This window comes from Salarias fasciatus, chromosome 7 (assembly GCF_902148845.1).
Source record: "Salarias fasciatus chromosome 7, fSalaFa1.1, whole genome shotgun sequence".
In the NCBI taxonomy this organism is placed as follows: domain Eukaryota; kingdom Metazoa; phylum Chordata; class Actinopteri; order Blenniiformes; family Blenniidae; genus Salarias; species Salarias fasciatus.
The window spans coordinates 27,945,581-27,965,847 of NC_043751.1; the positions used below are offsets into that span (position 1 = coordinate 27,945,581).

Sequence of the window (20,267 nt, forward strand, 5' to 3'; positions counted from 1 at the left end):
CTTGTTGAAGCACGTCAAAGCCAAAATGCCTCCTTTTCCCCTCTAGTTAGTCACTGATTGCTTCAGCTATACAAAGCCAGTGTTGGTTTTTCATTCTACCTGTTTGGACAAAGATGGAGGCTTTCAGCTCCTGTCATATATAACCAGCTCTTGCTGTTGCTATGGAAACCCACTAAGCCTGGTTTCCATCATCATCATCAGCAGTGAAGTCAAAAATCCTGTTGGCAGTCGGATGTCGGCAGAGGGGTCACTTTCCAATTGCAAATGGCCAGTAGATGAACGTAGTGTCGTCCTTCATCTGTTAAACACTCAGCACTCATGTACTACTCATATCCACGCACTGTTTCATCTGGCATTTAAAGTGTAGCTTCCTCAGTGCACCATTTGCATGTAAGAAATTAATCTGCTTTTATTTCTTAAAGCTTGTGCACAAAAGACAAATATTTTTCAGAAGGGTTTCATCTAGGTTAATCATGGTCGCAACGTGAGAAAAGCTCCAATTGGTTCACACTTGTTCAAAGAATCAAATTAACACTAATGTGCTCTTTATATGCAGTTTAATGCCACTGATGGCACACAGCAGGACTTCCCAGTGGGACAAATTCATTATCTGAAAATCCTATTATTTGAGGAAACAGACTTAAAGGTTTTGTGCAGATTTAATTTTTAGTTCCAGAATCAAAACACCTCGACTCTATTAAGGAAACAAAGACAAGTTTTACCAGCGTGGCAAATGAGATTCTTAGTATTGGCAAGAAAATAGAATCGGAGAACTGCTTCCTGGGAGGAAAAACTTCTGAATTTCACAATAAAAGATGCTTCTGTTTTTTGCAGGAAGGACTGAACCTATTTTAATCCACTTCTTCGTGTGACAACCTGCTATGAAGGGAATCAGAGACCCAAATATTTAAATTTTCTGTTGTGACCAAAATTGTAAAACCAGTTCTCAAAAAAAAAAAAAGCATCTCATCTCATTAGAGAACCAATCATGTAATAAATAAGTAGCAATGTAATAATACATTCTTGGTCAGTTTTCTGACCTTTGACCTCCTCTGTGACAAAGCTGTTTGCCATTGTGTTGCACCTACAGCTCATTTCAGACTTTTTTTCTCAAGCTTTTTTGTTCAGTGTTTGTAGATATTCTGTGTTTGCTCAAGCGAGCTGATCAGTGTGCACGTGCGTGTTGCGCTGCTGTCGCCAGCCATCTCGTGGGGCGCTGACAGTCGGCAGGAGCTCACCTTGAGGCAGGATGGAGCCTCTTGAGTGACAGCTCTGCTGTGCTGCAGGATTTCGTCGACCTCTCTAAGTGGTGACACCAGAGGCACTCCATCTTGTGTGTGTGTGTGTGGGTGTGGGTGTGTGTTGGACGGTGGGGTGGGGATGTGCTGGTGGTAATGTATGGAGGAGCCGTGGAGCCTGGGGACGTGTCAGTGTTTCCCACTCTGACGAGGCAGAGATGAAGGAGGAACACAAGACTTGAGGAGGGCACTGCCGAACATTAGATCATGTGAATCTATCTTCCTTTGCTCTTGTCTTCTCTCTACAACTCTCTGTCTTCCATGAGATCGTAACATTAGCTAAGGAAGGTGTTGAAGCGATGTTGTAATTTGGCCTCTTTCTTTTTTTTTTAATTTTTTTTTGTTTGTCCATATTGACCGACTGTGCCGACCGACCTCTCCGTGCTGTTAGTCTTCAGTCCTGCTTCCCAGATGAACTCTGACATGAGCTTCACAGGCTGGATATAGACAGGCTTTCAGAGGATCTGCTTAGAGCTTTGGGCTGGCCGGTGTTTTCCTCGTTCACAGTCAGCAGCACCTCGACCCTTTACGTCAGCCGAACGGCCTTAATGATGGCGTTTCATGCATACAGTTGATTATATTGGGATGATGATCAAAATATTCCTTCTGTATTGAGGGAAACTGGCTGAGCAGGCTATTGCATTATGTAACAGAGTCTGTGGACGGTGTGCTTTCATTGATCGGATTTCTTTTCTTGTCTAACTGACCAAGCAGTGCTGGGAGCCTGTCGGCAGGATGACTTGGGGGAGGGGAGAGCAGAATCAGTGACCTCTCAATACTCTCGCCCTTTTCACAACACCTCGGGGCCTGTCAGGGTGTTTGGCTCTGTGTGAGGATTGTGGATCTGCCCAGAAGGCTAAAATTAAAAACAAAACATTGGACTTTTAAATCAACATTGATTCATATAAAGATATTTTCAAGAAGTTGCCAATAATAATTTTATTTTAAGACCAATTCTGATCAAATCTTTAATTGCCACAACAATCACCGGCCTCTGGAATCGGATTCTGGATTGTCTTTGTATGTGTTGGTATAACAAACACTCAATCTCTCCATTTTCATCTTGATTTGTTTCTATAGGAGCGTGAGCAGAAACAGAAGTTACTGGATCCAGCTCCAGTGCGCATGTCCCAACGATTCTCTGAGCATCACGTTAGACATGATGATGAGGTGGGTTCATGTCTTCGTCTGCTTTCATACAGTATAGATTATGTGCGAAAAAAAAATAAAAGTAAATGAATCAGCATCACCACAGGTCTTATAGAGTTCAGTGTTCACTTGAACAATTCAATCATCAGTCGATCCGGTTGTTTCTGTCGTTGTTTTATGCTCACAAGTCATTCATTTGTGACTTCTTAAGCTTTGAAACTTGCACATATTTATGGCTTGTCTACCTACAGGAAGGACTAATGGATATGTGTGTGTGCACTCAGGAACATCTCAAGGCTTTAACAGAGGAGGAGAAGAGGAAAGATGAAGAGCTCGACAGGCAGGTTCTGTTGGCCGAGCAGCGACGAGAAGAAGAAAGGCTGCTGCAGGAAGAGCGGCAGAGAGAGAAGATGGAGAAAATCAAAGCTGTGGAAGGTAAGATGGAGAAATACTTGAACAGCTGAAGTGTGATCGAGAAGCTGAGTGAAAAACAAGCACTTATTTTTGAAATGTGTAAAATATGCCCGAGGTTGGCCTTACAGGGGCTGACATTCCTGTGAAGCTGGTATTATGTTGAGAGACGTTACAAAATATAAATGAAGCCTGGTGTCAAAAGTCAAATATCCAGAAGCAGCAGTAATTTCACACTCTTTCATCAGTGAACTGTCAGCAGCAGGTAGGAGGCTCGATCAAGGGCAAAACGGATTGTGAAGGACACCCCAGACGCAGGCTTCCACCTCTTCATTGCCTCGCTGAGGATCTTGACGGCTGAGAAATCTGCAGTAGCGTAGCAGCACTCCAAGCCGTGTGATTTATGTGTGGTACACAGAGACTGCGAGAGGGAATGTTCAGGGCCTTTAATCACAGGATCACTTCTCTTTTTCCTCCCTCCCTCTGATGTCATCTGTCAAGGGTTAATGAACTGCTGATTGTGCTTCAGTGGAGGAGCCTCATTAATGTATTATAGATGAACAGCAGGACCTGGCCTACGCTCTGTGTGGATTGCATATGTGGAATCCTCCCTCCAACGTCTTTAATCCACACAGCAGGAGAGCTGGCAGGCCTCCCTGCCTTTCATGTTGAAAGATAAAGCAGTGATACATATGCACTCGCTGGGCTCTTTTCTGCTCTTTTGATCCGCCGGGCCTAAGAAAAGATGGCCCGTGAATCCTTCTCTTTCTGCCTAACTGGGCTGCTGTGGGCCCTGGCAGCTAAATCCTAGTTTTCATTGACTCAGTGGGCTGCAAGTGCAATTTAAACTGTAACTCTAATCCCTATGAAAACATTGTTTGAATGTAGACTCCTGGGACTGTTTTTATTGTTTGTACTTCTAATTGCTCCTGTGCTCATTCTTTTTTTTTTTTTTTCTTTTTAAAGAACGAGCAAAGAGGCGGAAGATGAGAGAGGAGAAAGCCTGGTTGTTGTCACAAGGAAAAGACCTTCCACCCGAACTCATGAATCTAGAGCCTTCTTCTCCTGTACACCGAACACGAAAGAACAAAGAATTGTAAGTTGCTGTTAACATTCCTCATGAAATGAGCTTTTCAATTGGCACATTAACATGATCTATGTTTGACATTTCAGTTATGAAATTGATGACGACTACACTGCTCTATATAAAGGTATGCTCACACAGTGCTGAACAGACACCTGTTACTTTATTGCAGTCTGCTTTGATGAATGACCTGATGTGGTAATGCCTGATTTCCAGTGCTCGAGGCCCTCAAGTCCCATAAAGATGCTTGGCCTTTCTTGGAGCCTGTTGACGACTCGTATGCCCCCAATTACCACGAGATCATCCAGGTACAAAATGCTGTCACCGTTGATGTAATATTGAATTTGTACTTGTGTGGGAGTTGGTGGTTCACATGCCAGCTGATTCATTCATACCTGCTTCACTGACTGGTTCCCCGTTCTCCTCAGACTCCCATGGATCTGTCCACCATCGAGAAGAAGCTCAATGACGGGGATTATATCACCAAGGAGGAATTTGTCAGTGACGTGAAGCTCATGTTTGAAAACTGCATGGAATATAATGGAGAAGACAGTGGTAAATTAACACTTCGGCATTACAGATCACAAAAAACCTTTCAATATGTTTTGGGTCTCAGTGTTTGGGTCTTGCTGTATCAAAACATTCTGGGATTGTACTGTGTGTATGTTGTGAGAGAGAGAGAGGTGTGCATATGCATTGATAGGGTGAGAAGCAGGGGGTGGGAGTGGGAGAGACCGCTAAAGAAAGGGGGGCCGGACTTGGTGCTGTGTTGGGGCCGGGGCCAGGGCAGCCTTGACAGTGATTAATGGGGAGTGATTGAGTTGTGCTCCAGTGCTCAGGGGGATCCTAGGCCTGCAGTGCCAGAGAAACATTCCAGCCCCTAAGCCCCCTGTCTGGAGCCATCCATCCAACTGAATGCTCTCCCCGGGGACAGGGGGGGAGGAGAGTGGTAAGGAGGCCTGGGGTGGAGCAGAAGGAGGAGAGCCGAGAGGTTGGAGGAGCAGGGGTCATTTTACGCCCTCTGACCTGGTCAGTTAGCTAACTCTGGGCTGAGAACAGAGAATCAGTTTTGTATTATCTGGGTATGTGGCATGCTTACTGCCTGATGTGTGAGGGTGTTGTGTACAGGGGAGGAAGTGACTGGCTTACAGCAGGTTTTTTTGTGCTACAAGTGTGTGATTTAAAAAAAAAAAAAATTAATGTCACATCAAATTAACGTTTTTGTGCAGAGCTGATGTTGATTTCTGTCTGTCCCCAGAGTACACTATCATGGCAGAGTCTCTGGAACGATGCTTTAGCCGAGCCCTTTTGAAACATTTTCCATCTGAGGATGGCGATACAGACGAGGAGTTCCACGTCAGCAAAGAAGACAAGGAGCGCAAGGACAAAAAGCGCAATCGTGGCAATAAACATTTGGGACCTGAAAGTCTGATGAGGGCGACTGAGCAAGTTCAGCGCAAGAGAAACTCTCAGGGGGGCAAGGGCACAGTACTCTCAGAGGAAGAGGACAGCAAGCTGACACGGCCACCTCCCCCGCCCCACTGGGCTAACGGCCCCCCTTACCCCCACGGCCTGCCGACAAGACAGCAACCCATCCACGACGGGGACCTCAGAGGCATGTACCACCCAAGACAACAGGTACTCACCTTTTCTCTTTAAAGTGTCTCCGTATTTCCAAAACATTATGTAATCCATTTGTCATATTCATCATCAATCAACTCTGAATCTTTTTTTTGTGCCAGATGTTTTTCCTTAATTTTACTGCAAGTCTTTGCTCTCTTCTTGTCCCGCCAGCTTTGTCGTCCTCCTGGTCCTCATGGGCCACATATGTACGGCCAAAGAATGCCCATGGATCCCCGCTTTGCCTACCAGGTTCGCATTCCCAGACATGGAGACCCCAACTTCAACCACATGCCTAGCAATTTCAATATGCAGGTATGTCACACTCACCGCTAGTTTCTGTTTTCTAAATCTGTGTTTAAACTTGATCATTACCCATGTGCCTGGTATTTTAAATTAGAGCTCTTTTTGACTTCTAATTCTTGACATATTCTTGACATTTTGACTCAAGTAAAACTACCATACATTTATATTGATTCAAAACATTTTTTCCCCACAGCATCGCATGATTGAAGGGCATCACATGGGCCCCAGATACCCATTAGGCCCAGATCCTAATCAGCAACATCCTCAACAGCACCCTTACATGGGCCCAACTCATGGCCCGTCCTTGGGCCCACGTCCAATGGGTCTCCAGCCTGGGCCTCCTCACGAAGCCAGCATGTACCCAACCCACCACCGTCCAGAGGGCCACACCATGAATCCCATGGGGAATCGATTCTCAGGGCCAGAAGGACCACCTCAGCACAACCACCCAGCCTTAAGGCCTCCTGGTATGAACATGTGGACTAGCATGAATCACCAAGGCATGGAAAGGCCCAACGGCATGCACATGCAGGATCCTAACATGGTCAACCAACGCAGCTTTAACTATGGTGGAATACCTCCTCCGGCAGGCCATAAACCATGGCCGGAAGCTGCTGGATACCCCCACCACCCTCCCAATGCTCAATATCAAATGTCTGCAGCAGCCAGCTCCCAGACACCCATGTCCTCCCGTCCCCCAGTGCCTCATCCCGACTCCTCTGGCAGGACACGCTTGGCTTCCATGCTAGAAAGCCCAGAGATGCTGGCCCTGCAGCAGCTGTCAGCCTCCTCTGGACCCCCTGCTGGTGCCCCTCATCAGCACATCGGCAACTTTCAGCAGCCCGGACCCCCATCAGGAATTGGCAGCATCCCAGCTCACCCCTCACAACAGCCCCCCTCTGCCCCTGAGGTTCAGCTGCTCCGTCCTGCTAGAGACAAAGGGCCAGACAGCCAGCCTTCCCAACAGACAGACTTGCACCCCAAAGGTAGACCTGACCTTCTCTTGCAGTGTGTCACAGGCCTCTTTATTCTGCATGATGGAACTTAAATACAATGCAACCTTTCTCTCCATAAATTACATTTGTAGATTGTAGTATTTTGATGTGTTTTTGAGCACAGCGCCCCCCCCCCCCTTGCTATTCTGTTGGCTCGCGCTTTTTACAATTTGACTTTAATCATTTGCCACAGTAAGAGGCAAACTGAATATTCATCACTTGAATTCACTGATGTCTTTGAGGCATAAATGAGATGTCATGCCATCAGGTCATTTTTCTTAAATGTGTTTTCCATCATGAAGAGATAGAACAGGCTCTGTTGCCGCATTTCAAATTTTTTCTTTATCTCGATCTCCTCGGATAAATACTATGAATAAAATAAATATTTTTCCTTTAATTCATTTACTTTGACAGCTCTGTTCATCTATTATTCACCATCTAAGGCTCGTTACATTTACAGCATTATTTCATGCTAACCTTTCTTTTATTACTCTATATCTTAACAGGTGCAACTTCAGAGAACAAGATGGCTGCCAGTAACATTTCTGAAGAATCTTCTGCACAAAAAAGCATTTTTCCAGTTAACCGTGAGCACCCACCTATCCAGAGCCCCACAGGACATTTCAATGGGCGAGAAGATAAACTGCGGTCCCCCCCAGACTCTGTAAGCCTTCCACAGGAAACTCCCTCCGAACCTTGGCTAGCACAAGCCGGGAGCCACAAACAGGAGAGGGATCCATGTCTGACTCGGTGCAGCAGCACCAACACCGTTTCACCAAACGTCAGCACGGGTGACAGCAGCTCAGCTGTTGCGTCTCCACCAAACCCAGTTCAGCATACACCAACCAGTCCACAGCAAAACACGCAGAGTCCTGCAGTTGATTCTCAAAACTTGACACCACATGGAGCATCTCAGAGTTCAAGTCAGCGCAAGTCAGAAATCAGCCTAAACGACATGCAGAATGCGCAACAGCAAGATGAACCCCAGCAAAACATCCCAAAACAGGAACACTCTCAGGCCGTTATTGCACCTCCTCAAAGCCTCCCTCAGAGCTTTCCACAGCCACTGACCCAAAACAAACAGCTGCTACCGTCTCATCATGCCCCCCAAAACACTTTGCCCCAATGCCCCACCCAGAACAGCCCCAGTCATGGGATGCCACCAAGTGCAATCCAAGGCACCCAGCCCGGACGCCCTCAGCCAGCCCCTCTCACTTCTTTGCCACCTAGTCACCCGACCCCGCTATTACCCTCCCAGCCTAGCCCAGCAGACCATGGAGATCAGCGGCCAAGTGAGCCCCCAAGTAGGCCAGACACAAAGGGATCTGCCATTTCTCCACAGCAAACCATGATGACATCTGGGCCACCAAGTAATGCTTATAAACATCCGTCTTTTAGCCCTAATCATCATCAAACCCAACTGATGGGCAGTAACATGGGTGTGCAGCCCCAGAGAGCATTACAACATGGTCAAAATCCCGCCATGCCCCCTCATTCCCAAGGCCACATCAATGGAGCGATGGGTCCTCATGGAATGGGAAACCCTCCACATCCACACTACAATCAGGCAAGCATGGGCAGGCCCGTGCCTCCATCGGCTCAACACTCGTACAACAACCAGGCCATCAGTGTCCTCCACAATCCTGCTCACCAGCCCACCTACCACCAGCAGGGAGGGGCTGCGTACTCTTACCACATGACGGGTCAACAGCACCCTCAGGCCCACGGCAATATGTACCCACCCCATCAGTACCAGCAGCAGACCTACTATCCTCAGCCTCACCACCAAGCTCAGGCTCACAACCAAGCCAATGGTCAAGGGGCTTACCCTCCAGAGAACTGGCACCGGCCTCATTATCAGCCTCAGCCAATGCCACCCAGTGCCTACCCAGCAGCAGCGGGTGCCAGGGCCAACGGTCAATCAAAGGAAAGCAGTATGTCACCGCTGGGCTCGGAAGGCTCCAGTAGCGCCAGTTTGGTTTCCCCTGGCCCCATGCAGGAAGTCGGAGCTCATTCTGGAGGCACAGAGGACGGGAAGTCTGACAGCAGGGAGCAGGGGAGCAGTCAGGCAAGGCAGACTCAAAATGACAGCTCAGAGCGACCTGACAGCCCCAAAGAAATCCTGGACCTGGACAGCCATAACGCTGCTGCCCGCCATCGCAGCAACCAGCCGCTTCAACAGCGACATCCCTCTGCTGCACATATGCATTCTGGCCTGATGTACGACCCTCGAGCTTTGCACCCAGGCATGCAGCAAGGTGGTGTCCCTCCACCACCCATGATGTCTCAGAATCGGGGGGTTGGGAGTTCCCAGCCGTACCCGGGCCAGGGATACCCAGACCCAGGGCGCTACGTAGCCCAAAGACCTCACCCACACCTGATGGAGGCTCTGCAGCGACCCCAGCAGCTGCCCTACTCCCCGGGGCAAACACGCATGGCCATGTACAGACACCCAAGACCCGGGTGGCACTTCCAGGGCATGATGATCCAGCAAGGAGGCCTTGGATCAGAGCGCTTATTACATCCAGGGTAAAAAGCTTTTGCTAATTTTAAGCATATTTCATTGGTCATGTCAGTGCGTGTTTTGATTGCTCTGTTAGATTGAATGTCAAAATTTAAATTATGACTTCATTTTTTTTTGTTTTTTAACTGCCACAATTGTCAAAATCAGATTTTCACATACGAAAAGATAAACTGAATGCAACAAAAGGAGAAATAGCAGAGTTAAAATGACCTATTTTACATTTGCAGGCAGCAGATGATGGCCACTCCAGGTGGTCCTGGCAGTAAGAAAGGATTGTAACCTTCTATAAAAGTAAGTATAACCATCAATTACAATTTCACAGTATCCTGATGTATGGTGTTTGCTTCTATTTCAGGTTTATGGTCTTCAAAACAAGGATCCACCACCAGAAAGACGTATTAGTGTGATTAACAGCTGATTGTTTTATTTTGGTCTTGTTTTTTTTCTGCAGGAACTTTACCATCAAGAAACGCCTGGAGAAAGTAATGAGCCAGGTGCATTTGTGAATGCGGGGCTACACAGAGTCACACTATTCTTACACTGGAGTCCATCCAAACTGCTGGCATTACTCATATTAGTATAATGTGAAATGTTATTGAGCCCTGGAGAACAGTTCTCTGCCAGCGTCCCGCCGCCACCACAGAGCTCAAAGTGGCCAATCACAGAAAAGCTCTGTGAAGCTGGCAGAGGTTGAACGTCTTGCTCTGACATCTCAGTCCAGCTGCTGCTCCCCAACTCGAACGTTTGAGCTTTGATCCGTGAGCAGGAGGACAACCTTCTTAACCACTAGGCCAGCCTGCACGAGCGTAGGGGACACTGCCTTCAAGAACACTGGACCCAACTCTTCTCTGTGGATTAATGAACACTGGTCATAGCCCATATGTCTCGCCCGCTGACTACGAGGCTGGATGGGAGCTACTGACGAGACTGTGACAAAAGATTTGGAACTGTTGTTTCTACTAATGTTTTCTATTCCGACCATATCTCTAAACTCAGGTGTAGAAAAGGAGGTACTGTGAGGCTGTCGTGCTAACCCAGCAAACTCAGAGACCCCTTGCAATTGCCTTGGTTTCCTTTGTGAATGTAAGAATGAATGTGTAGATAAGTGCAGCACAGTAGTTGCATGTGACAGGACAAACAACGTCGACCATCCATTTAAAGAATGAACCGCCCAGCCGAGCTATAATGTCCATTTGCACCCACAACTCTGACAATAATTCTCTACATCTGGAGTTACACACAGTATATGCATCATTCAAAGCTGCCTTCATCGATAAGAATGTCTCGACTAACAGAGAGAGAGACTGGTAAGGATGGTGCTCCATGTATCAGACTGTACCCGATTATGCACTATGAACTTTGCTAGTCCTGACATCCAGAAACTGAGTGGCCTTGGATAGTCATATTTTAGTCAATGGCTCCTAACACATGTATAAGTAAAGTAAATACATATATATAAATATATTAATTGCAGCCCTTCACCAGAGACGCCTCAGATGAGGATAATCTAAATTACTCACACAGCAACATGGCGGTATCTGCACACATGCTTAAAGTAAACACACACTCAGCAGGTGAGCCCTGGATTCTGCCTTTCCGCTGCCGATCCTGTTCAGTTTTTTGGCATGAATTTATTGTTGTGGTTTGCGGAGGGGCGGAGCTGTATGTCATTCTATGACAAACACCTCTCATGATGACGCGCTCCAACCTCGGCAGCACTGCCAACCATAACACCAAAAACTGGAGTGCAGTTTAATCCAAAACTCTCAGATGATGTCAATCAATACTGTTCTTACGGTGGTAAAGACAGAATTTATGGCGGAGCCGTTACAGAATTGATGGTGCAGGTGGAGTTAATGGTGTCTCTTGAGCGCAAACCTTCCCGTTTGTATTTTTCCCAGAGTGAAATTACATTCCGCCTGCTTGTTTGTTGCTTGTAATAATTGGTGGCCCTGCCACATGTGCGTGGTTGCTTCTTTGAGTGCTTCCTTTCTCCCCTGTCAATGCCAAGTGTTTCCTCAGGGTTTACAGTTTCTATATATACGGGTATTGTTCTGACTTATTTGAAGGAGTAATGGCATTGGGGGGAAATACGACTGCAGCTGTGGCAAATCAACTCCCATGAAGAAGCTGTTAAGGATCTTTTAATTGGATTAGCACACTGCCGGCCTGACTTTGATGGCATCAGTGTAAAGCCAGTTGGTTCTCACGTGTTTCCTACATTCCTCTTATTTTGATGACAACATTTTTGCCATCAAAATTGTATTTTTCCCTCCCTTTTACCTTCTGATAACACTGTTTTCACACTGCTGGTGTAATTTCTGGAGGCTTTGTGTTGTGTGTGAGCCCCTCTAGTGCAGTTTAGCAAAAACAAAAAAAAGATAAACAGAATCTACCTCAGCAAGCCATTCTGTGGCTTCCACAAAGCCCCTCCACTCGGCTCCCTTGCTCTGCCAGACTCCTGTGGGTAAACATTTTATGACCAGCTGAACACTTTAGCACCACCTTTGAGTTTCTGAATGACAGAACTGAGCGTGGCCTCAACAATACTCTCTACGACTGTCAGTTTTCAGTGCACAAGGCACGAAACTGACTGACCGCTTAGAGGAGAAGCGAATATTTAGGGGTTGGTTTCGATGTTTTAATGTTAGAAGCATTGATGGACAATATATACTTCATACTTTTGTAGCGGGACTCCTAAGTTGACCCCATGAATTGTGCAGATTGCGTGAGTTCCTGCAGTCTGCAGGAATACAGTTTACAATCTGTAAAAGGCAGCAGAGTTTGGCAGCATCATAAAGTCCTCATGACAGATACTAAGGGCATTGTTAGGAAGAATTTGAGAAGTGAAAGTGGAGTCGATATAAAGTTGGAGCTGTGAGACTATTTTGTAAATTTGTCACACATGGCTTGTCTTGTTGTTTTGTTGAAATAGGGAACTGTCTCAATATTTAGTGAGCCTATTAGAACCACTAAATTCATTGGTGTGTTCATTTGTGCCGTGTTATGTATGAAGGACAGGGCTGTTTTGAAAGTGTAAGGTTGTGATATTGTCCCTTGTTGTACATACGTGTGTGCGCGTGCGTGTGTGTGTGTTTGTGGTGTGCAGAATGGACACGAGATGATTTGAAGTGGGTTCAACTCTCACTTTTCGTCTGCTGTCATCTCTCTGCACTAGTGACAAACATTTAGGCGTGATTAAATGTGAATCATATTTATTTGTTCTTTCAAGAATTTTTGTACATTTTTGGACTTGTTTTAATATAAATTTGGTGTTTCTTTTATTCCTCCTGGATGTTTTTGGTGTGTTTAAGCAGTTGACTTTTACTTCAGTATAGTGGTGCCACTGAAAAGAGAAGACCCTGCTACTTTCATTTTTAAGTGACGTTTACAAGTTCTTATCTGACTGATATAGATTATTTTGGAAATGGAACTGAGTATTTTCTATACTGTACATTTCTTAGAAATAAATGACTTTTTCTGAAACAAAGTTTTCAAATGATTCTGAGTCACTTCTGTGTGAAAATATGAACCTAATGGCTTTGATAGCACATCGGTAAAGTAGTTTTGAATGGGAGGGGAAAAAGATTATACCACTTTCTTCTAAATGCTGTATCTCTACAATCTGGTAAATAAACAGAAAGACTGAAAGTAATGAAATGTAAACAAGCAAGGCAAGGCCTAATGCAAGACAATACATTAATCTGTTGGAGCGCTTCACGTTGTCAGCTTCAATTAGTGCTGATCCTTTTGACAGGCCCCCTCTGCGGACTGAATGCTGCTGCATCTGACCCCTCCTGTTTGCAGGAGTCAGTGATGTGAAGTGACGCCGGTCCAACATGACGCAGCGTGGCTCTTTCCAGTCTTCTTTTTGGGGATGCTCCTTGTAAATGAACTAGTAATATATTCTTTTGTCCAGGGCTAATGAGGGCAAAATTGGGAGGGAAAATGCAGATGAGGCATGTAATTAAGATACTCGAGGCTCGCACAGCAAGCTGTTGTGGAACTACGACCTCAATTCCACAAAAGTTGGGACATGTGTTAAATGTAAATATGAACAAATGGCATACAGTTCTTGTAAACAATTCTTTTTTCCACAGTAGAACAAAGGCTAAAGTGAAAAAACTTTGGGGGGGGGCGGGGGGCTTTATAAAGTTTGTGGGGTGACTCAGTTGGTAAGAGTGGTTGTCTCTACTGGAAGGTGGTTGGAGGTTTGATTTGCCATCTATAAATGTAGAAGTCTCCTTGAGCGTGGCACTGAACCCCAAACATGGCAGCCACTTCCACTTGTGTGTGACTGGGTTAATGTGGTCAACACTGTAAAACACTGTAGTGGTTGCTCAAATGATTTAACATTCATTGACAGAAATAAAGCTGGATGACAACTTGCAGCCAATCAGGCTGATGGGTGAGTTGCATGAGTAGGTAAGAATTAAATGGTTTTGAAGCTGTTTTTCTTTCTTTTTGATCTCATGGTGCTGTCATTTCTCAGCACAAGACCGGATTGTAAACTCTTGAGAACACTTGTTTTGATCCACGAACCTAATGTTTGACACTGTTCTCAATCGCACATGTGATTTTGTGTTTATGTCCCAGCACTCTTCTTCTTCCTCTTCTCCTTTGGATTTAACCAATCAACGCGAAGAAGGCGGGACCTCAGGTACCGTTTCAGCCAGTCAGAGTGAAGAAGGCGGGACCAAGCCTTAGCCAATCGTTGAAGAAGGCGGGTCCCCATTGTACCCTTTCAGCCAATCATAGTGAAGAAGGCGGGACTTAGTTGCCTGCGAGGCAGCTCATCTGACAAAAACATGCCCAAACCTCACTGACAGGTTCCGCTGACGAGCGCTGTGTTTTTACTGCGATTTATTTGTTTACGGAACTGCAATAAAGTGTGCTATTTTCCAATAAGCACAGATATACTTCCAGTAGTTCGTGTTGAAACGGAATCTCGGTCGGGTTATTGCGAAAACCGTCGTCAGCTGTCAGGGCTCCGCCAGAGCTTTGTGCCTCAAAATTCAGTCTTTACGTTCAACAGACGGCAGCTGTCAACGTAAGTCAAGAAAAATGCTTGTTACTGTCTTTTTAAAATAAAAAAAACCCCTCTCCTTTCACGATAACGAACATTTATATTTGTGTGTTGTGTGTTGTCCACCTTGTACTTCATATAGGTCGTGTAAACATGGTGGAAGTAGTTTAAGAGGAAGTGATACCGCTGTTCACAAAAACCGATCTGTAAATGTACTTTTCTCATTTTAAGTAAACTGATACCGATACTTTAGTTTTCGCTTCCTTAAAATAAAGTGTCAGACGGACCACAGTTGATGTTTATTCCAGTCGCAGCCCTCCTTCTCCGGACAATGCCGGCGTCTCCACAGCGCCCCCCTGCGGCCGTGCTCCTGCTGCTGGTGTCCTGCCTGAGCGGGTCTCTCTCCATCCCGGACCCCCGGCTGAGAGAGGCCCTCATCCAGCTGGAGGACGGCATGCAGGCCGGGGGGAAGATAAAGCTGACAGATGCCGAGAAGCGGCTGGACGACCAGCTCTTCAAAATGAAGCAGGAGGAGATGGGGAGGCCGGATTTCCTCCCAGCCATGCACTTCTTCAAGGCCAGGGACCTGATCAGGGCCAGCCCCATCTTCAGTGTGCTGCAGAAGATGCCTAAAGGTACAGTGGGCACTTTTCACTGCTCCACTGCACCGCCATACATTCAACAGGCAAATTTAGTCACCAATACATTGAACACAGAATCACCGCTTTCTTGGGAGTGTCTTGGTTATCTTCAGAATTATACCGTTTGGAATGACTGCTGGATTTCCTCTTGATTTCAGCCTAACTCTATCATCCACTGTTGCAGGCGGAGCTCTCCATCTCCACGACTTCTCCATCGTGGATGTGGAGTGGCTGGTGAAGAACGTGACGTATCGGCCAAACTGCTACATGTGCTTCACTGACAAACAGTCCGTCAGATTCATATTCTCATCGCAGTGGCCCAAACCTCGGCCTCAGTGTTCTCCGTGGGTCCTGCTGGAAAACCTCCGAGCCAAGACGGGGAACACCACCGAGCTCGACAACAGGTGACGTGAAATAATGCTGCAGAGAACAAAACGCAAGTGATAAATGTTTTATATGAGCACACCCCCAGGCTCATCTGGCTGTGTCTAGCCGTACTCTATTGTACTACAAATATTTGGCACCTGTTTACGCCTAAAGCTTTGAGTTCATGTCTGATTTATTATTTTGAAATGAAAACGCACAGATAACAATCTGGTTTGGCTTTCCCTTAAGTTTTAACAATTTTATGTCCAAGACTTCTGAGGCTTTCAAACAGTATCTGTATTTTATTACCAGATCTGAGTGGCTTTAAGTCGGTGGATTATAGAGGAGAAAAGGAGACATCCCTTTTGCAGTTTAATTTTAAATTCTTTAATAAAACTCTATGTCTTCCCTGTTAAAATAAGTTTTGAACAGACAGATTTGAAAAAAAAAAGTTGCTTTTAATGAATTTTGTCATCTCAAAGTGTGATTTTCTCTGGGTGTGTGTGCTCACGCCTTCACTTTTCGCTGACAAGTGTCGACAAACGGACGAAAGTATGCTAAATGGCGTCGACGCATGTTTGACTCCTTCCCCTCCTGTCTTGCTTGCTTCCAGCATCATGAACAACCTGACGCTGTTCACGGACGAGGACCCCGAGGCGGTGTATCCCAGTCAGGATGTGGTCTGGGACAGGTTCGAGCAGACCTTCCAGGCAGTCTGGGGTCTGGTCACGTACGTTCCCGTGTTCAGGGATTATTTCTACAGAGGCCTCGGCCTGTTCTACGCGGACAACGTCATGTATCTGGAAGTGCGGGTGCTACTGCCAGAGGTACAGAACATCCGTGCCATTTCAAGGCAAACAGTCATAAAATAAAGTCCCACATGCACTGTTGTTTATTGTCTATGATTGATTGTTTTTCAGCTGTACGAGTTGGACGGCAGCACTCATGACAAAACCTTCACCCTGAAGGTTTACCAGGACGTCACTGAGCAGTTCACTGCCAAATACCCAGACTTCTTTGGAGTGAGATTCATTTCGTCTGTTCCAAGGTAAAAAAAAAAAAAAAAAAAAAAAAATATGTATTGCACTAGTGATTGTGAAGAGCTGAAGACGATACAGATATAATCGCTGTTCTCATGTGTTCCTGGATGTTTCAGGGCAGTAAATGTGTCGGTGATGACTGAAGCGGTGGAGGAGGCCATGAAGCTACAGAAAGACTTCCCACATATCATGGCTGGTTTCGACATGGTGAGAGACTCCAGTGCTTTTTATTAATACTGTAAAATAACAAAAGGTATAAACAACCCTCGAAACCAAACACTGGAAACTAAGTAAGAGTCAACGTAATGTCTGCAATGAGCCATTTATTGAATTTCTGTCAAATTCACATTTTGTTAATTGCTGTAACAAAGTGTAAATGCTTCATGTCTTTTCATTGACACTTATGAAATTGTATATTTGTAGACTTAATTATGAATCTGTAATTTAAGATTTTTTGCTTTTTGTCACTACCGTTGAGCAAAATTACCGGTACGTTTTATAATCTTAAAACTGTTCAGTGACGATCCAGAGATACATGATCAAAAGCAGCTGACAGACTCTGCAAAAGTTGCAGATTTAATTTAAAAATGACCAAGTCATGTCAAGAAGGCTTGAAGGCCAACATTTCATTTTAATTTTTTTTGAGTAAAAAAAAAAAATCTGACTAAAAACCATGAAACCAGTTGAACTGTGATTTGTCTCATTGTATGTCGTATATGCAGATTTTCATACACGTGTCCAGAAAATGTCCACAGTGTTTTGTCTCCTCTCTCTCTCTGCTTGCACAGGTAGGCCGTGAGGATAAGGGCAGACCGCTGTGGTACTTCAGAGAGGCCCTGTCGCTGCCTCAGGAGAGAGGCATCAACCTCCCTTTCTTCTTTCATGCAGGAGAAACAGGTGAGCTGTGAATGACACCATCTGCAGGGATAATGATGATGATGATAGAATTCCAGCTTCTTTTTTAAAAATGCTTTGTCTTTTCCACTGGTTCGTCTCTGCTGTCCGCAGATCTTGAGGGGACAGACGTGGATCAGAACTTGCTGGACTCTCTTCTCTTCAACACGTCCCGCATCGGCCACGGATTTGCCCTCCTTCGCCATCCGGTGGCCAAAGATCTGTCCAGGAAGAGCAAGGTGGCGGTGGAAGTGTGTCCCATCTCCAACCAGGTATGCTGTCTCCACAAAGCGCCAAACCGCCGCCGCATGTCTTCGTATACTCAACCGTCTGAACTTGGTTTCAGGTGTTGAAGTTGGTGAAAGACCTGCGAAACCATCCAGCAGCTGTACTGCTGTCGGAAAATCACCCAATGGTCATCAGCTCCGACGACCCCGCTGTATTCGGCGCTTTCGGCCTTTCTTTTGACTTCTATGAAGCGTTTGTCGGATTTGGAGGCTTTAAATCCCGTTTAGGTTCCCTCAAACAGCTGGCCATAAACTCAATCAGGTGAGCTTTAGCTGCGGTTAATTCTGCGTTAAAGTTGATGTATTTCGTTTTGAACGAACTGCTCTGACAGTTGCTTTTGTCTTTCAGGTACAGCTCTTTGAGTCCGGTGCAACAGGAGAAGGCTCTTGTTCTGTGGAATACGAAGTGGAATAAGTTTGTCTCTGAAAATGCCTTTTAGAGAGAAGTCAGCACGTTCAAACATGAGCAGTGCCTTTATTGTTCACAAGGAACACAAAACGACTTGAAAACAGCCTCAGATCTCAGCCTGACAGTGTTGCTCTTTAAAGGAAATACAGCATTTAACGTAATAAATATCGTTTACATTGCCTAACACGAAGACTGCAAATTTCCAAGGCAAAACAGGCTTTTTTTTTTAAATGAGGAATTTTGAGACATTTGCACTTTATGACTGTGTTTTGCCTCTTTCTGTAGGATGATATGCAGCATTTGTATTGGCAGCGTGTGAAGTGTGCTTCTGGTTTGATTTTGGTTTGTAGAAAACTATTACAGTATTTTTTTTAATGTGTTTTTTTAAATGTTTTTCAAAGACAGGCTGTTTGATTTCATACAGTTTCTACTTGAATGCCACTAAGATTTTTATTGATCACGGATGATTCTTGAAATTGAATAATCTACATGCAGGCTTGTGTGTAATGTAAAAAGGCAGGGAAAACAAACCAATGCTATTTCTAAAACTGTAACCACTCCCAATGTGAAAATGTTGACATATAAAAAAAACAAAACCTGGTGTGGTGTCACAGTAATTCATTTAATTTCACTCATTCCTATGATCTGTCGCCCATCATCTGCTGCAGGTGTTGAACTGGGAGAAGAAGCTCTCATCAATCGATCCTTTTTCAATGTCTGGCTTCCTGAAAGTTCAGAAACAGATATGTTACAGTCTGTTGAGAAAACAAACCCACTGTGCCTTGTTGCGGAAGCGTTACTGACTGTTGTTTGTGTGTTCGGGCCAGCTGAGCGTTGGTGCTGTCCAGGCGTCTCCTCAGCTGCTTGTCCAGTCGAGCCTGCTGCCTCTCAGCGAGCAGAGCCGTGCGGGCCGAGAGCAGGCGGACTCGATCCAGGTGGTCCTCCTCCTGCTTCCGCTCAGATTCAGCCCTCTGCATGCGACACACGACAGTCACAAGCAGCTGGAATCCACGGGGGATGATCGCTATATCTATAATGGAAGTGTTTTTTTTTATTTTTGTTTTTTTTTACCCGTCTTTCTTCCATTTGGTGTTTCTGGAACTGAGTGACCTGCCGGGGGCTCTCAGGGGGGGCTCTCCTGTCACTGCTGGGACACATGCCGGGCACCCCAACACATGCAGCTGGATCTGAGCCCATCTGCTTTCCTTGTGTGTTTTCATCCTTGTCGTTTTCCAACTCATGGCGCCGCTTTTCTTCAATCTTTGCAGACCCAGAAATGTAATGGTCGCGATACTCTGAACAGTGATTTGAAGTTTACCTCTGTTAGACGTACCTTCGCCAGATTGTAGTCTTTAGTAGCAACAGCAGCTGCTTTTTTCCTTTCCGTCTCCAGGTTTTGAAGTCGCAGTGCCTCGCTGTTCATTTTCTCTACGCTCTGGTTGTAGCGCTGCTCTGAAATGCAGGAGAAAAACATGAACAAGCGAGCTTGTGTTTGTCGGGGTGAACTTGAGTGGTGACAAGCGAGACCTTGTACCTTCCAGCTCCTGCTGGCGCTTCTCTGCATCTCGCTCAACCTGCTGCTGGATGAGCCAGTCTCGGAGCTGCTGCCTCTGCCTCTGCTGTCTGCTCTGACTCTCGGGGTCCTCGCCCACCAGGCCGGGCAGAATCATCTGGGCGTCGTCCTGGTGTGTTTTCTTCCAGCGGTCTGAGTCGTTCAGATCATACTCCCGCCTGTGCCAGGGCTGCTGCTGCTGCTGCCTGTACGTGACGATGGCCTTCTCCGCTGCGCGCTTCTCTTTCTCCAGCCTGTTGTGGAGGATGCAGGCTGCTCTCGTGTTGTGGAGCACATCAGCATCTGGAAGGAAAAACCAGGCCGGACACATGGCATTCAGTATCTTACCCACATCTTCCTTAAAGTTTTACACTGTACAGCAGAGTGCAACTATTTATAGTACACACGGAGGCAATGTGGCACTTTTGTTCTGAAGGGTCCCCAGTCAGATAAAACATTCAAGCCACTCACCATACGCCTTTTGCTCCTTTTTTGCTTCATCTTCTTTTTTCTTTTTCTCCTTGACTTGCATATCGAGGGCTTCCTTGTCAACCTGGCCAGCAAGTACACGTTGCAGTTAAAAATATAAATATTTAAGCACAATACATATTCGCTTGACAAGATAGTAACTCAATTTGATGTAATCATTTTCTCCTACATCATTT

General features: G+C 45.7%; 3 protein-coding genes across 6 annotated transcripts in view; 2 read left to right on the forward strand and 1 right to left on the reverse strand.

The window, feature by feature from the left end:
- Nucleotides 1-12,878, forward strand: part of LOC115391428 (cat eye syndrome critical region protein 2-like) — a 36,918-nt gene extending 24,040 nt beyond the window's left edge. For both annotated transcript variants that reach the window (XM_030095679.1, XM_030095680.1), the window contains exons 8-19: nucleotides 2,379-2,468; nucleotides 2,732-2,882; nucleotides 3,825-3,954; nucleotides 4,032-4,069; nucleotides 4,159-4,250; nucleotides 4,371-4,497; nucleotides 5,201-5,580; nucleotides 5,737-5,877; nucleotides 6,062-6,854; nucleotides 7,370-9,392; nucleotides 9,615-9,678; nucleotides 9,839-12,878. In XM_030095679.1, coding sequence (XP_029951539.1) covers nucleotides 2,379-2,468; nucleotides 2,732-2,882; nucleotides 3,825-3,954; nucleotides 4,032-4,069; nucleotides 4,159-4,250; nucleotides 4,371-4,497; nucleotides 5,201-5,580; nucleotides 5,737-5,877; nucleotides 6,062-6,854; nucleotides 7,370-9,392; nucleotides 9,615-9,666 — 4,017 coding nt within the window. In that variant the 3' untranslated portion in view covers nucleotides 9,667-9,678; nucleotides 9,839-12,878. The remainder of the gene's footprint in view (nucleotides 1-2,378; nucleotides 2,469-2,731; nucleotides 2,883-3,824; nucleotides 3,955-4,031; nucleotides 4,070-4,158; nucleotides 4,251-4,370; nucleotides 4,498-5,200; nucleotides 5,581-5,736; nucleotides 5,878-6,061; nucleotides 6,855-7,369; nucleotides 9,393-9,614; nucleotides 9,679-9,838) is intronic.
- A 1,327-nt stretch (nucleotides 12,879-14,205) lies between these two features.
- LOC115392184 (adenosine deaminase 2-A-like) lies at nucleotides 14,206-18,640 on the forward strand. Of its 3 annotated transcripts, XM_030096723.1 has the most exons (10): nucleotides 14,206-14,437; nucleotides 14,722-15,048; nucleotides 15,239-15,458; nucleotides 16,034-16,247; nucleotides 16,341-16,468; nucleotides 16,577-16,667; nucleotides 17,249-17,357; nucleotides 17,469-17,626; nucleotides 17,701-17,903; nucleotides 17,991-18,640. In XM_030096723.1, exons 2-10 carry the CDS (start codon nucleotides 14,745-14,747, stop codon nucleotides 18,079-18,081), a joined length of 1,518 nt encoding a protein of 505 aa, XP_029952583.1. In that variant the 5' UTR covers nucleotides 14,206-14,437; nucleotides 14,722-14,744; the 3' UTR covers nucleotides 18,082-18,640. The 3 variants fall into 3 exon arrangements, with proteins under 3 accessions (XP_029952583.1, XP_029952581.1, XP_029952584.1); XM_030096721.1 differs by having other exon boundaries at nucleotides 14,206-15,048; XM_030096724.1 differs by lacking the exon at nucleotides 17,991-18,640 and having other exon boundaries at nucleotides 14,206-15,048; nucleotides 17,253-17,357.
- LOC115392185 (RIB43A-like with coiled-coils protein 2) lies at nucleotides 18,095-20,211 on the reverse strand. The gene is made up of 6 exons (XM_030096725.1): nucleotides 20,074-20,211; nucleotides 19,585-19,905; nucleotides 19,384-19,502; nucleotides 19,122-19,310; nucleotides 18,855-19,021; nucleotides 18,095-18,775 (listed from the first exon to the last, which is right to left on the reverse strand). The coding sequence occupies exons 1-6, from the start codon at nucleotides 20,132-20,134 to the stop codon at nucleotides 18,706-18,708; spliced, it is 927 nt and encodes a 308-aa protein (XP_029952585.1). The 5' UTR covers nucleotides 20,135-20,211; the 3' UTR covers nucleotides 18,095-18,705.
- Between the last annotated feature and the right edge of the window lie 56 nt (nucleotides 20,212-20,267).

Coding starts and splice junctions, on each gene's coding strand:
- LOC115392184 (XM_030096721.1), top strand. CDS start 14,709: ATGTTTATTCCAGTCGCAGCCCTCCTTCTCCGGACAATGCCGGCGTCT. Junction 15,459..16,033: donor ACCACCGAGCTCGACAACAG/GTGACGTGAAAT, acceptor GCTTGCTTCCAG/CATCATGAACAACCTGACGC. Junction 16,248..16,340: donor TGCGGGTGCTACTGCCAGAG/GTACAGAACATC, acceptor ATTGTTTTTCAG/CTGTACGAGTTGGACGGCAG.
- LOC115392185 (XM_030096725.1), bottom strand. CDS start 20,134: ATGCAAGTCAAGGAGAAAAAGAAAAAAGAAGATGAAGCAAAAAAGGAG. Junction 19,906..20,073: donor AAAGGAGCAAAAGGCGTATG/GTGAGTGGCTTG, acceptor TTTTCCTTCCAG/ATGCTGATGTGCTCCACAAC. Junction 19,503..19,584: donor GCGCCAGCAGGAGCTGGAAG/GTACAAGGTCTC, acceptor CCTGCATTTCAG/AGCAGCGCTACAACCAGAGC.